The sequence below is a fragment of the Choristoneura fumiferana genome, chromosome 22, assembly GCF_025370935.1.
Source record: "Choristoneura fumiferana chromosome 22, NRCan_CFum_1, whole genome shotgun sequence".
Classification (NCBI taxonomy): domain Eukaryota; kingdom Metazoa; phylum Arthropoda; class Insecta; order Lepidoptera; family Tortricidae; genus Choristoneura; species Choristoneura fumiferana.
The window spans coordinates 3,357,027-3,372,278 of NC_133493.1; the positions used below are offsets into that span (position 1 = coordinate 3,357,027).

Consider the following 15,252-nt stretch of genomic DNA (forward strand, 5'->3'; position numbering starts at 1 on the left):
CATAGACGTAAATGGGGTGTTTTTTTTTTCGACTAACCCTATATTAGAGTAGGGTATCGTTGGATAGTTCTTTTAAAACCATTGCGGAGTTGCCGGGACGATTTTTCGATTCGGTGATCTGTTTGCGAAATATTCAACTTTAAAGTGCTAATTTGCAAAAACAATTCAACAACATTTGCAACAACAATTGCAAAAGCAGCTTCGAGAGTACTTCTTACCTTAAAAATAATTTTATAACTGTAAAAAATTCGCTCAGTGATCATAACTTAGAAATTTAAACCTATGACAAAAAAAACCTTTGGAATTAAATTTAAAAATAAATTAACGTAAGTAAGAGAGAAGAAGTTCAAGAATTTAATTTATGGGGTATACCAATAGACTCCGCCTTAAATTGGAAAGCTCACATCCAAAACATTAAAACAAAAATGCCTAAATTTCTATATGCGCTATATATACTAAAAACTAATACAGATGTAAAATGTGCATTATGTGCATACTATGCATCTGTCCATGCATGGCTTTTACGCCGTGGTTCTAAGACAGCATCGAGGCCGGGTAGCTGTTTGAGGTAAAAAAAAATTAAATCAAGCAAATTTGTTACAAACAGTTATTTAATTGTAGGTACTAACTTATACTAAAACGAATACTACCTTGTACTAGAATTTTTATAAAAAAAAATAACACTAAAAATAAATATTTACAAACAAGCAGAAAGCGCGCAGCGTTTTCGTATTAGATAAAACCGGTCGGCTTAACAATGAGCTACGTCACACGGATAAATAATAACGGTGATGCGAGGCGATGTGTTTGCGACAGGAGCGGAGCAGATTACTTTGCCGTGCAGCAGCCACCAACAAACACCAAAAAGAAAATAGAATATGTAAATTCGTTAATTAATATTTCGCCATTCAAATTTATTAATTCCACAAATAAAATCAAGTGAAGTGTTTCCCGAGTCGGGTGAGTGTTGCGAACATTTATTATCTTCGTAAGACAAACATTCTAGCCTACCATTGTAATTCGCATTGCATGCTTATTTGTGTGTTTTTTAGATTTAGTAAATCATCTAGCGCAATCCATTTCATCCGCATAACGACGCTGCTTGTAAATAACGCTTCGTAGTACTTGCGTTCCGTCTAGTCTAGAACATCAAGCTACCCTCCTACAAATAATAATTATAAATGTTAATAAAATTATTATTTATTCTAATTTAAAAAATTGCCTGGATGTGAGTTAGGTTTGATGCTTGTTTTATTTAAATATTCATATCGATACCGGCTGGGTTGGTCGGTTTATTTAAACGATTATTGTTGAAATCTTAAATTCTATTTTATTTAGCGTTACTGTTTTTATCAATCTCAGCCACTTAATTAAACATAGCCGCTTGACAAAGCTTTGTAATACTATGTACTACTGAACATTCTAGAAATTTGACCTACCCTCATATTGAAAATATTAATGCAGCTAAACAGAATATCTACTAATTGTTGATCCATGCTATGTAATTAATTACCTTATTATCTTACACATACATCTAAATTGGATCACAATGCTTTTGGCCAACTAAGTGCTTCTTTTTGTAATAGATATTTCACCTTCTGTCTGTGCTTGTAAAAGAGGATATTATTTGTGACTGCCACATCAAGGATTGCTAATTAGTGCTTGGGGGTTCACTTAACCCGTATCCGCAAACATCCAGCTAAAAACATTTCATCGAAAAAAATCCGATGTCGCAGTCACTAACTGGAATCCGGACTTTTTATGAACGGCCAAATTGCGGGATTTTCCAGGGAGCAAGTCTGGGGGTCGTACCTGAGCCGAACGAGTCAGCTGCCCTGTCGAACTGCCGTTCCGGGACTTCACCCCGAAACACCGGGATTTCAAATTTCACCTCCACGAGCCCCGTCAGCGGCGAGATCGTCGTGCGCAGGGAAGTGAACCCAGACCGGGACCTGTACCTTTGCCATTTAAATTCAGTGCGCTCAACTCGTAGATTCTACTTACCCGCGACCTAGCCGGAGCATTATTTAATTGGAAAATTTTGTGAATTTTAATTTGGTCTTGAGCTTATTTATCACCCACGCTAGCTAATACATTTTCTACCTCTAAAACTATAAAAACGCCACACTAATACAGATGTAAAATGTGCATTATGTGCATAAGTACTATGCATATGCCCATGCATGGCTTCGCTACGCCGTGGTTCTATGGGGAGACAGCATCGAGGCCGGGTAGCTGTTTGGAATGCAAAAAAAATGTATTCGTTTTCTAGCAAATGTGTCCCAAACAGTTGTCGCCCACACTTTGTAGGTACAGCTTAGACTACTATAACCCTACCTTGTAACTGTATCTATTTATTACAACCCGCTCTGTTTGTTCGTGAGAATCCACTTTTATTTACCTCTACGGCCAACACTATGCTGAGCTGAGACCGTTTCGCGATTTCGCAAATACTGTCGTTAATATTTATTTTATAGTTGTTTTATTTTGTGTACTTACGTACTTATAATATGTAATTTGCGAATTAGCGAATAAACGTTTCTATTTCTATTTCTATTTCTATTAAGTATTTCAATTAAGGAAAGACAAGGAAAACACTAGAGCGAAGTATAGGAATAAATTATTATTACCAAAGACAGAAATGTATTTTAATTAATAATAAAATCCCCAATGCAATAAAATTTGAATCCCGAAACACTATTCAAAAAGAAGTTAGAAAATTTATTGATTGATAATGATAGGTACCTGTCTAACGATTACTCACTCCGCCGAAGTCACAGTGAAAATATTAATTCGTTTAAATAATAAGTAATGCTCACAGGAAGCAGGCACTTACGAGCGTATTTAACAGTGGTTAGAAAAACCAGCCAAAAATAATGTCAGACCATTCTAAGTGTAGGACTCTCTTTCTACGGAACTTCCTTAGATGTTGATGACCGTGAACCCGCGGCTTTATCCGTCCATCTCGTTGGTGGACGTCCTACGCTGCGCTTGCCGATCCGCGGTCTCCACTCGAGAACTTTTCGGCCCAACTCAACAGTCATGTTCTCCGTGCTATATGGCCTGCCCATTGCCACTTCAACGAGCTAATTCGCCGTAGGTAGATGTTAGAACAAATAATTGGTCTAGTGTATAAATAAGTGGTCTAGTGCCCACCCCAGGATGTTGGGCTACCGATTTAAAATTCTATAATACTGATATCTTCAATGCCTGCTTTGTTTGTTAATTTCATTATTCATCACAATAGTGTCCACCGCCTGTGGCTCCTGCAGGCTATTTCGAAACTCGAAGTTCGTGTCGTGCGGTCCCTCTGACACTTATGGGTAAGGCCGCGAATTTTGACCAATTTGGACGTTTCAAATTTGGAACGCTGATAAAAAAAAACTGATAACACCTAGATGTTTAATTTTTTTTTTATTATATGACACGATATAAACTCTCAAGGTCGCAAATGAGATAATTGGTTTAAACCCTTTTAAAAAAATAATAAAATATATTACCGTCCAAAACGTAACGAAAATTGACTATTTTTTTTGACCACGAGTACTAATACCTTATTATTTTCATGCTATTTAACTTCTCATGATCATGATTTTGTTTAAAAAAATTTTATGATATAACGATAGTCCTACCGATTGCGGAATCATGATAATCAAATAATTTTCATGTTTTATATTTATTTCTTTTCACGTGCCAAAAAACCACGTTTTTCGTTACGAATACTTAGGTGACGCTTAATTAAGCTACCTTTAACGCCAATTTCGGTAGAAATTTGTTTTTGTACACTGGCAACTAATACTCTAATAGGGCAACATCGATGAGATAAAAAAATCTCATCAGTTTGTTGACAAACAGCCATCAAAAAGTGACGCGGCGGTTTTTTCGAAAAAACGTCGAAAGTGCTTGTTCGATTTTAAGGGTAAGTAGTGATTATTTTTTAACTGGTTGTTTTTTCATACGATAGGGTAATCTTTTCCATGTAAGTGGCATGTGTTATTATGTTCAAAATGTCGTTATTCGCCATGATAAACGATTTTTTGTATAAAATACGTTACACTTTCGTTACGATTACGTTACATTTTACAAAATGCTACGTATTTTGTACATAACGTAACGAAAAAATGTGGTAAAGGAAGTTCACACAGAAAAAATTCTAACTTACACCAGTTTATTATTAGGTTTCCAATGACTGCACGCACAGTAAGTTAGTTAGATGGATATTTTAAGTTAAATAAATTTAATCTGTAGGTGCAGAGATCGGCACAAGAGAATTGTGGCGAGTTCTGTGTTCACGTCTTGCTACATGCATAGCGTATTTAAAGTGAGAGACAAACGGAGAGATTCACTTACCTACTTAGTTCATTTGTTACCTAAACTTAATAATCATAATAATTTATTTCCAAAAACATCTTTTTACATTGTCCACTTAACTAAGATACCTACTACTTCCTAAATTGGTAAAACCTGTGATTTAGGGTTTTGGCCATTTCTTTGAGGTATTTAATAGCTTGTACAGTCGAAGTCACAAGCATGCTCACAACTAGGTGGTAGGACCTTGTGCAAGGTCCGCCCGGATTGCTACCACCATCTTCCTCGCTAATCCTGCCGTGAAGCAGCAGTGCTTGCACTGTTGTGTTTCGGCGTGGTGAGTAAGACAGCCGGTGAAATTACTGGCACGTGAGGTATCCCATCATAGGCCTCTAGGTTGGCAACGCGTCTGCAATACCCCTGGCGTTGCAGATTTGATATGGACGGTGGTGATCTCTTACTCATTTGATCGTTTGACATCCAGTCGTATAAAAAAAACCACATCCAAATTCGTTATGCTTATAAATGTGCACCTTATTGTCAGTGTTAGAGAGGCATGTAAAGATACACTTTTAGAAAGATGTTCGTCAACTAGAGGGTACTCTACTTCCACATTCTCATGTTTAGCTCTATAGATCTCATATAGGACAGATTTAAGATCAGTATCGTCAGAAAGTTCTAGTAAAAATAAAAACTTCACTATTATATGACATGTATTTTTTTTTCATACATACGTTATCTAATGGGAATTTTTTACCAGTTTGATCTAGGCTTTATAAAAATTTGCGTTACGTTTTATGGTAACGTCACGTATTTTTTTATTGTTATTTCTATGTCACATTGGTTTAAAATTCGCGGCCTTACCCTTATACTGTTTATTACGAGAGCGACAGGGAGGTACCTAGGTACGATACGAACTTCGAGTTTTCGTATTTCATAGTAGCCCTGCAGTTCATTTTTTTCTTCCCACCCCCACATTAAAATGTATTATTTTCATCCCACTAATATTATAAAAGCGAAAGTTTGTATGGATGGATGTTTGCTTGGATGTATGTTCGTTGCTCCTTCACGCAAAAACTACTGAACGGATTTCCATGAAATTTGGCACACAGGTAATATGTACCTTGGATTAACATATAGACTACTTTTTATCCCTATATTCCCACGGGATAGGGATAAAATCTGTAAATATCAACCGCTGGGCTTAGAGTCATGGAAATTTGGTATGTAGGTAGCTGGACGTCTGGATAACACATACCTAGGCTACTTTTTATTCAGATATTCCCACGGGATAGGGATAAAATCTTGAAATAACAACCGCTGGGCTTAGAGTAATTACATTTGGTGTATAGGTAGCTGGACTTCTAGAATTACACATGTTACTTTTTATCCCGATATTCCCACGCGATAGGGATAAAATTTTGAAATTTCAATCGTTGGGTTTATTCTTGAAATTTTGGACAGTTTTTCTTAACACAATGGAGATAGGTAACGCTATAAATTTTTGGGATTTCGTAAAATCCCGGAATTTCAATTGTAACTACCAGATCGAATAGTTTAAATTAGTGTAAATTCTAGTTGAAAATAAGTTAAACTCGACTCTAGATATGTTGTAAACAAATATAATAGTACTTACAACAAGAGCATAAAACGAGCCATTTTACCCAAGACGTTCATATAGCCATCCGAGCCGGTACGGCAAAGGGTGGATAAACACGTCGAGGGGAAAATGGTTTTAATGCTAGAGTTTTACACTCTGCTTTTCACTTCGATGGCGAGGAAATGGAATAGCAACAGTGAAAACAATTGTTCACTCACTACGTAAATTTTATTTTTCATGCATTACTATACAATTATATTTTTTTTAGTTTTAGTGATTTATTTTGATTGTTTGATTGATTTTAGTTTTATATCAATAAAAAATGAAATAAAAAATATACTTAAGTAAAGGAAACTTCTTTGTTTGGCTGTTGAACACCTAATTACCTTGGTCTTAGACGAAGATTTTATTTTAAGCACTAGTGCATAACAAGCCATTTTATGTCGCCTAGATCCAGCATAAACGCCAACTTTACGAGCATGAGAAGTGAAAAATTAGTTTAGTATGTCCTATAATCTGTTCAAAAAGAGAAGAAATTAAAAAGTGCAACACTGTAATTAAACAAGTGTCCTCCCTTTTTTTGGTTTGAGAGGGTTTGAAAGGGATGACACTACAGTGTTACGACTGTTTAATTTCTTCACTTTTTTGACAGACTATACGTATACGCATTGCTACGTTTCATTATACGCAATGTTGGCAAAACCGACCAATTGCTTCTAGAAACTGAAGGGTAGTTTATTACATGATAATTTGATTTATTGATTGAAACTTATATTATAACTACAAGAAAACTAACTGAAAACTAGTCAAAAACAACTAAAACGTAAAAAAGGCGTACTCTATTCTATAACGTTTTGTTTCGATTGCCTGCGCGCGCATCGTATTGTCAAGTCAAATGAAAAAATGGCGTCCTTTACCGTTCCACAAACTAAGCTAAGGCAAGCTAGGTATCTATTTTCGTCGCATCACCGGTAAATTACATACGTACAAATAAACTTAATCTCGTTGACGTAGAGTATATTTTTGATAAATTAATAGAGGATAAATTTAGGACAAATTTAGTTTGTTTAGCGTGTGTGGCTATTACTTTTGTTTGTCATTTGTCATTGTCATTTTCAGTCAAATTTGACACTAGAGTGACGTGACTGACTTGCAAAACCTTTGGTTTTGTTGTTTTGTGAAAATTAATTGCGTTTTCAGTAAAATTGTAGCGGAATAAAGTGCACGTCTCTCACACACGCCACCCAGGTCTGTTTTTATTAGAATTGTAGCAGTTTCTCAGTAAATTGTACCTATATTTTTTCATAACATTGAAGCGGCCGCTCTTCCTAAAATTTTGGCAAATAACTACGTCAATACCGTGAATTTTGCAGATTTTTACGAATAAGCATATTTCATATTACTACTAAAAAGACTACATTACAGTTTCGAGTTGACGTCACGATAATAACATCTAAATTAATTCCTATAATGATTTCGAAGCATTGAAGGTTATGTTTATTTTTAGCATGTTTGAAATACCTAGAATAGAATTGTATGTAGAATTAAGAATTGAGTAATACATTGAAAAATGCATTTGTTAAGCAGTAAGTAATTCATAAAAACTTTCCAAGTGAGCTAGAACATTTTCATTAAATCAAATTCAGAATGTGTTGGTTTAATATGCATAATTCCGACAAACATTCCAATTGAACTGAACCTTTTTTGAGAAATATGTTTATCATGATTAACCTCTTCACTGCCAGCCTCAGTCATTTATTTGTGACAGCCAATGGAATGCCTCACACGCCACGGTCATCTATACATGACCAACATTCAACTCGAAATGAACCCTTCTGCAATGAAATTAAAAAAAACAAGTTGATTTGTCGCTGGTTTTTCTGTGGCGTACAGAGTCACTTTGTTTGTTTTCTGGCAGTGAAGAGGTTAAAAGTAATTCAAATCTCTATTTTTTTAGGACTACTTGAACATGGATTCTGCTGGAGATTGGTGCCTCATCGAGAGTGATCCTGGTGTGTTCACACAGCTAATAAGGAAGTTTGGTAAGGCTTTAAAACTTTGAAATCAACACATCTGTCCCTCAGGATCTCTGTGCATAGATCTTTACATAGTGGAAAAATGATGTTATCAGTTACAATACGTTTAGAGCAGTAATTTAAGGCATCAATCAAGATTGTGTTGAGACTATTTTCTTGGTTGTTACAGCCGATATGTTGTTATAAATGGGCTGGCTGTAAATGGTTTTAGCTCTACTAAAGTCAGAGCTTGTATTGTGCACTATCACTATACACTATCCCTGTCCATTGTAGTCTTATACCATTTGACAGATAGTGTACAACAATGTGTGCATCAGTTTTAATATTTTTTTCTGTGTAATACAAGGGAGTGGTTGTGATCATTTCCCATCAGATGCAATGCCTGCTTGTTTGCCTCCCTCTCATAAAAAAAAAAAAATTGTTTGCTTTTGCCGGTGGCTTTGCCCGCGTGGAATTTGGTTATTGCATGCTGTTTCCTCGGGAACTGTGCATTTTTCCAGGATAATAAGTAGCCTATGTCACTCTCTGCCCCATAAACTATCCCTATGCCAAAAATGACGTCGATCCGTAGCTCCGTTTTGATGTGAAAGACGGACAAACATACAAGCACACACAATTGACTATTTCTCAAAAAGTTGATAAGTCATATTGTTTTTAAATATATACAAAACCTTGTAGCAAAAGTGATTAAAAGTCAGATAATCTTTGTTGTTGGATCCAATAGAATGTTTTGATGTAGTTACAAAATTACGATTTTTTCCTCACAGTATTTTGTGACCGTTTTCATGAAGTCAAGAAATTTTGGATGTTTTATGTAGTTTATGTTTTGTGCTCTCGTCCTTAGGGTTCATAATTTCTTGACAAAACTGATTTCTTGTCAGTTTCATGACGGGGCAACTTTTTGTGAAATACTCACTTTCACATTTATAATTATTAAGCATGGATTCTCATTTTGTAGGTGCCAAGGGCGTACAAGTTGAAGAGTTTATGGACAATTGATGATGGCATTTTTGAAAACCTGAGGTATGTTCAACTCAACTCTTTACCATAAGGCCACAATGGCCGCTAATAACAAGCATATTCTTAATAAACTATTTGTTTTAGACCCGTACATGGATTAATATTCTTGTTCAAATTCCTACAACACGAGGAACCTTCTGGTCCTGTAGTGACCGACAACCGTCTTGATAAGATCTACTTTGCGAAACAGGTAATGATTTTATTATAAAATAATTATTGCCTTGGTCTGGAAACAGATCATTACTACTTGAAAATATAGGTTTTAAAAACCAGCAATTGCTAATCTTGCCGAGGCAAACATAGTGTTTTTTCCAAAAATTTAACAAGGAAAATGTGGGTATGTAAACTTTTTATGGTGTGTAAAAATCAAAGTTGTAAATATGTACATATTAACTAAAGAAACTGCCATTCTTCTTATCACACTCTTTAACTCCAAGACAAAACACAGTAACTTAGCTTTTTAGGTGTATTTTGACCAAAGGTGGTTTCCATGGTCTTATGATGGAGCAAATTATGAAATAGAAGTAGTTATTTTTTTAACTAATTGTTTTTGTTATTTTTTTTCGGGTTTTTGCTATATAGCTAGGTTCTCTAACCACTAGGTTATCTGGTTGTCTAAACAAAACATGACTTTCTGCCAAGTTTATTCGAAAATGCTGTAATATAAATATAAAAAAGGCCTTTGTGGCACACTTGCAAAATAAGGGGCTGTTTCACCACCCATTGATTAATTTTATTTGACGGATAAATTTAACCAATGTTTTAAATTTTTTCAAACCATCTTGACTGTAATTTTCAATTTTTTTTTTAGGTTATAAACAACGCATGTGCCACCCAAGCAGTGGTCAGCTTGCTCCTGAACTGCTCACACCCAGATGTAGACATTGGGCCTGAGCTCACCAAACTTAAAGAGTTCAGCATGAGCTTCGACCCCCGCATGAGAGGGCTGACCCTCAGTAACTCGCAGACCATACGGACATCGCACAATTCCATGTCACCGCATGCACACTTTGAGTTTGATCAGAAGATGGGATCTAAGGTTAGTAGTTAGGATTCATATTCAAAGTTTGACAAAGGGAATCCATGTTCCTTGTTGCTTTTCTGATTAGAATTAAATTTTTGACCTCCGACTCAATAAAAGGGGTGTTACAAGTTTATCGCCGATGGTGTATTTGCCTTTTCAGCGACGAAATATGTTTCGCCAAATTTCACTTAGCAACCAACCTTTCGCCGAAGTTTAATTTGGCAAACTAATCGTTGGCATAACTTTACTTCGCATTTTTCTTTTTTCGCCACACTTTTATATTGCAAAATTTTACTTCATCACACTTTTATGTGGCAAATAATTATGTAGCAAATGATTGGCTTAGGCAAATAACAAATTGTCGAATAACATATAGCCTTAATTGCAAAGTTTTACTTCAATTTGATTTGTGCGAGCGAGCGAAGCGAGCGAGCGAGCAAGACGTTTTGGAGCAAAAGCGACTTGGATAGTTTAGGTTCAGAAGGCTAAGGCGGGAACGAAGCGGAGTGTAGCTCTCGCGTTAGCCTTCGATGTTAGGTTTTTTTTATAGCAGCCAGGATAACTGGCACTAGGAAAATAGGTTGGATGCCATTCACTTAAATAATGAGATTAATTAAATATTATTAAGATTAAAACATATCCTTAATTTTAAACTAGAATTTGTATGTTACATAGTGACAAAAACATGTAAAACTCTCTTTCTTTCTTACCACAAAATATCTACCATGTTTTTATACAAATAAATGATTTATGATTTCAATATTTTGCTAAATTAAGCTAAGTATGCCAATCAATACATTTGACGAAAACATAAATGACATCTTAAAATAACTTCCAGGTAATAATTTGCATAATAATAATTTATCAAAAATCATTAGTTGGGAAATGAAACGTTGCGTTGGGAAATAAAATTTCGCCTGAATAAAATATGGGATATATAATTTGGGAGCTAATAATTTGCAAAATAATTTTCGCCGAAACATTAGTAAACCATCGCCGATGTCTGTCTGTCTCAAACAGATGAACAGATTTCGATGCAGTTTTGTTTTGCGTAAAAGGGAGCTTTCTTGCGGGATTCTTACCTATGTTTGAGATATTGAGCTTTGATGACAATGTCGCTAAGTTGGCTAGGTTATTTTAGTATCAAACAAACTGATTCATGCACTAGGGTAGAACCTTTTAATAATCAATTTTTCTATGATTTCTTTGACTAAAGTATGGGATTTTAACATGACATTAGTAACACAAAGGTCTTACCTTGCTACATGATTCAGTTCATTTCACTATGTGTGCTCACAATGATCTACACATGACTCTACTGCCAAGGCAATAAAAGTATTGTGGCCACCCCTGCCACATAACATTATGTACACTCAGCATTCCGAGTAACACCGGACGCGAGCGGCGGGCCCGGGACGCCAGTCCGTTACCAACTCCCATACATTTCGGTCGCTAGTACATCATCATCATCATCATCATCAGCCCGAAGACGTCCACTGCTGGACAAAGGCCTCCCCCTTAGAACGCCACAATGAACGACAACTCGCCACTTGCATCCACCGGTTTCCCGCTACTCTCACGAACACACATACGCGCCCTATTTCCAGTAATACAGTGCTATTTCCTAATTAAATTAACTACTCATATTCGGCATTTTTCATCATCTCCTAATCAGCATACCCGACATCTAAAGTGATACTAGAATAGTAGATAAAGTATTTGGATCATTTTGAGCGCTACAACTGTTCATCCACTTCTGCTGCTGACTGTACATAATTATGAGTCAAAATTTACAGTATTGTCAATGATTCCAGGACGACGACGCATATCACTTTGTGGGTTACATGCCCATCGATGGGCGGTTGTACGAGCTAGACGGGCTGAGGGAAGGACCCATCGACCATGGACCCATCGCCCCGGAGCAAGACTGGCTGGACGTTGTCCGGCCTATTATCATGAAGAGGATCAACATGTTAGTATTCATTTGCACTCGCAATTGACGAGACGCGTGTGTGAAAACGGCTCGCGTCGCACTCGTTTCGGGAGTGCTTTTTTGGGCACGAGTTTGGAGTCATCCATAAACACATAACAAAGCACACAAAATTAGGGGGACGGGGAGGGGCCAGGCGGTTTGTGCTGTGACCAGGATTGCCAGGTCTTTTTCGAATACATACTGAAGAACAGTGAGCATAAAGAAACGCTTCCAACGCAATCCGTGAAATGGCTCGAAAACAAGCGCGTGCAGGAAGCGGCAACATCTTTGTCGATTGCGTAAAATCTGACAGTTGAATCGTTTATTAGGGAGAAAAAATTATCAAAAAAAAAATACCGAACTGCCCGTACCTCGGTATTTTTGTTATACCGAACACTGTTCTAAAATACCGAACGGCTCGGTAAAATACCAAACACCTGGCAAGCCTGGTTGTGACAAAGAAACAAAATAATTGTAGTTTTTAATTCAATAGCAATATATGTGTGTGTCAAATTGTCAAAATTAGTGTCAAAAACAAAAATATAGTATTTAGATATCTCTTATGCCCTGATGAATAAGTTAATAAATAATTTTGTGTTCCTTGCTGTAAAATTATGAGATATAATATAATATTAAGTTAGTTCACATCAAAGAACATTCACGATTTTACTCCATTTCTCTTCACAGCTACACCGAAGGTGAAATCCACTTCAACCTCATGGCCTTGGTCTCCGACAGAAAAATGATCTACGAACGTCAGCTGGAAGAACTCCTCAACGAATCCCAAGTCATGGGAATGCAGACGGAGGAGCTGGAAAACGAAATACCACGACTAAGAATGCTCATTGAGTATGAAGATGTGAAGATGACAAAGTATCAACAAGAGATGGCGCGGAGAAAACATAATTATATCCCATTCATAGTGGTTCTGTTGAAGATATTAGCGGAAGAGAAGAAGTTGATGCCTCTCTACGAGAAAGCGAAAGAAAGAGCTGCTAAGAAAGGGAATAAGAAAATGAAGGTTTAGAATGACTGCGTACATAGCGTAATAATTACAACTAATGGTGTAACTTGTGCGGTGCGATACGGGTGGGTCCCTCTCTACGCTAAGAGGCAAGATTAAGGGGCTGTTTCACCATCCATTGATTAGTGTTAACTGGCGGTTAGGTGTGATGCCGTCTCTATTTGTTTTGTTCGAATAGTCGGAGACGGCATCACATTTAACCGTCGGTTAACGCTAATCAATGGATGGTGAAACAGCCCCTAATTGTACTGTAAACGTGGTTCGTTTCGAAACGCGTGTTTTGGAAGCCGTATGGTCTGATACACCCGTACACACTAAAAGCGCGTGTTTGCATGTCGCAATCCTAAATTAAGAGTATATCAACTCAAAATAATACCTATTCAGATTTAGGATTCATGAAATTTTTGGAAGGTCTAAATTAAAGTAGTAGTGTGTGTGTTTTGAGTTGATACACTTTTGTTTTAAAAGTGCGATGTGTAAAGCTATAAAAACTCATTCTCACAAACTCTAAAGCGCGTGTTTCAATGTCCAACAGTGGATGTCCTAGGGCTGATGTGATGATACGCAATGAACAGAGGAAACACTACGCCGCTGCCTGTTGGCGTCTGGTCCGCGATTTAATACGGTATTTGACTATTTTGTATATGTTTTATAAATTAAAACTACACAATGCCTGATATCGAATAGAAAAACAATTTTTAAGCTACCTTTACAAATAACAAAGTTATAAAGGTTTGAAATTCAAGATTAGACAGAGAAAGATATACTGGCATGTGACGTCACACGCCAGCTACAGTAATAGAGAAAAGCGTTTGAGAAAGAGACAGGTATATAGATTTTGAAAAAAACACTAAATCCAATTTTCAACCGATTTAAATTTCTCTTCGCTAACACTATCTGTTTATCTATATTTTCATAATAATATAAAGATATGGCAAAAATCAGGAGTTGTCAAATACCGTATTGCGCTCTGGGACTTAGCTGATAGCGCCAAGACAAAGTGCACCCATTGTAAGAAATCATTACGCTAAGCTATCATCGTCGTTTAAACTGGTACTTTTCCCAAAGACTCTGAAAAGTGTGATTTGTAGCGGTTGAATCGATACTATACTGGAAAGCAGTGGGAGTGCAGGCTAAATCAAATCTGTGACTAACAAATTGTATTAAATAAATGAAGTATGTGTCGATAACTTTTGTTTACCTTAGATCGTCATTCATTTATTTATTTATTATTATTTACAGTCATTTATTTATTAATTCAAGCTCTTCATGCCTCGAATAGGTAGGTACATCTCCGCTCCGCTATCATTTTTTATGTATAAAAGGAACGAGCGTGCGGGTCACTTGATGGGAAGCAATCACTGCCGTCCATGAACACCTGCATCACGCGGGGTGTTACAGGTGCGTTGCTGGTGCTCTGAGAGACTGATAGGCTCTTTTATAAAAATCCCTAAGTTTTATCTGAAGCACAAAGACTGCCTCGAGGCTTGACTGAAGATACTGCGATCACTTGCATAAAAAAAACAGAACTATTCTTTTGAGGACAAATTCGACCTTAAGTACCCGGGGCCCATAATGATAAGTGGGGATTTACTCCAGCGTCGTTGGGACCTATTAGATTATGTAGATTAGTAGTGACAGGAAGAAAAAAAGTTATACAGGATGAACTCTAAGACGTAATACAAAATTAGTGTTTCGTGCTCAGTTAATGCTGGGTAATATAATGCATTAACTCTTTTGTTGAAATAAGTCCGATGAAATTTGCGGTTTCCATACATTGTTCATGATTTCTTATTTCAATAATGTATAGAAACCACAAATTTTTCAGACTTATTTCAACAAGAGTTAATGCATTATATTTATAATAATAAATAATAAAGCCTTTATTCTCTGACCAAAAAAAAAAAAGAGGTAGGTATATAATTAAGCTTATAAACTAATGTACAAAAAATTTAAAAATAACTTGTAGTAGTAATAGTTAGATAGGTAGTTAGTCAGGGGGCAAAGTCTAGACAAAATTTTCCATCATCTATCCAGTACTCTACTCCCACTTTAATTTTATGTAAATATGTATTCGGCAACCATTTTATGGTCAGGTGTCCTGGGCATAGGCCTCTCCCTAGTTTCTTCCACTCTTCCCTGTCATGGCTAATCTTCTCCATCCTTTTGGTAGTCATCTTTTCCCATCTTATATTACCCAGCCATTAACTAAGCACGAAACACTATTTTGTATATTACCAATTTGAAGTCAGCCTGTATATGATTTCC

General features: G+C 36.4%; 2 protein-coding genes across 2 annotated transcripts in view; one reads left to right on the plus strand and one right to left on the minus strand.

Annotated features, from left to right (window-relative positions):
* LOC141440176 (cell adhesion molecule Dscam1-like) overlaps positions 1 to 15,252 on the minus strand; it is a 267,224-nt gene that overhangs the window by 38,757 nt on the left and 213,215 nt on the right. The window lies entirely within an intron of this gene.
* Positions 6,835 to 13,768, plus strand: LOC141440488 (ubiquitin carboxyl-terminal hydrolase isozyme L5-like). Its single transcript, XM_074105014.1, is given in 8 exon segments — positions 6,835 to 6,855; positions 7,866 to 7,950; positions 8,903 to 8,928; positions 8,930 to 8,967; positions 9,049 to 9,154; positions 9,776 to 10,003; positions 11,803 to 11,960; positions 12,648 to 13,768. Coding segments are annotated over 7 exon segments (969 nt in total). The 5' UTR covers positions 6,835 to 6,855; positions 7,866 to 7,877; the 3' UTR covers positions 12,988 to 13,768.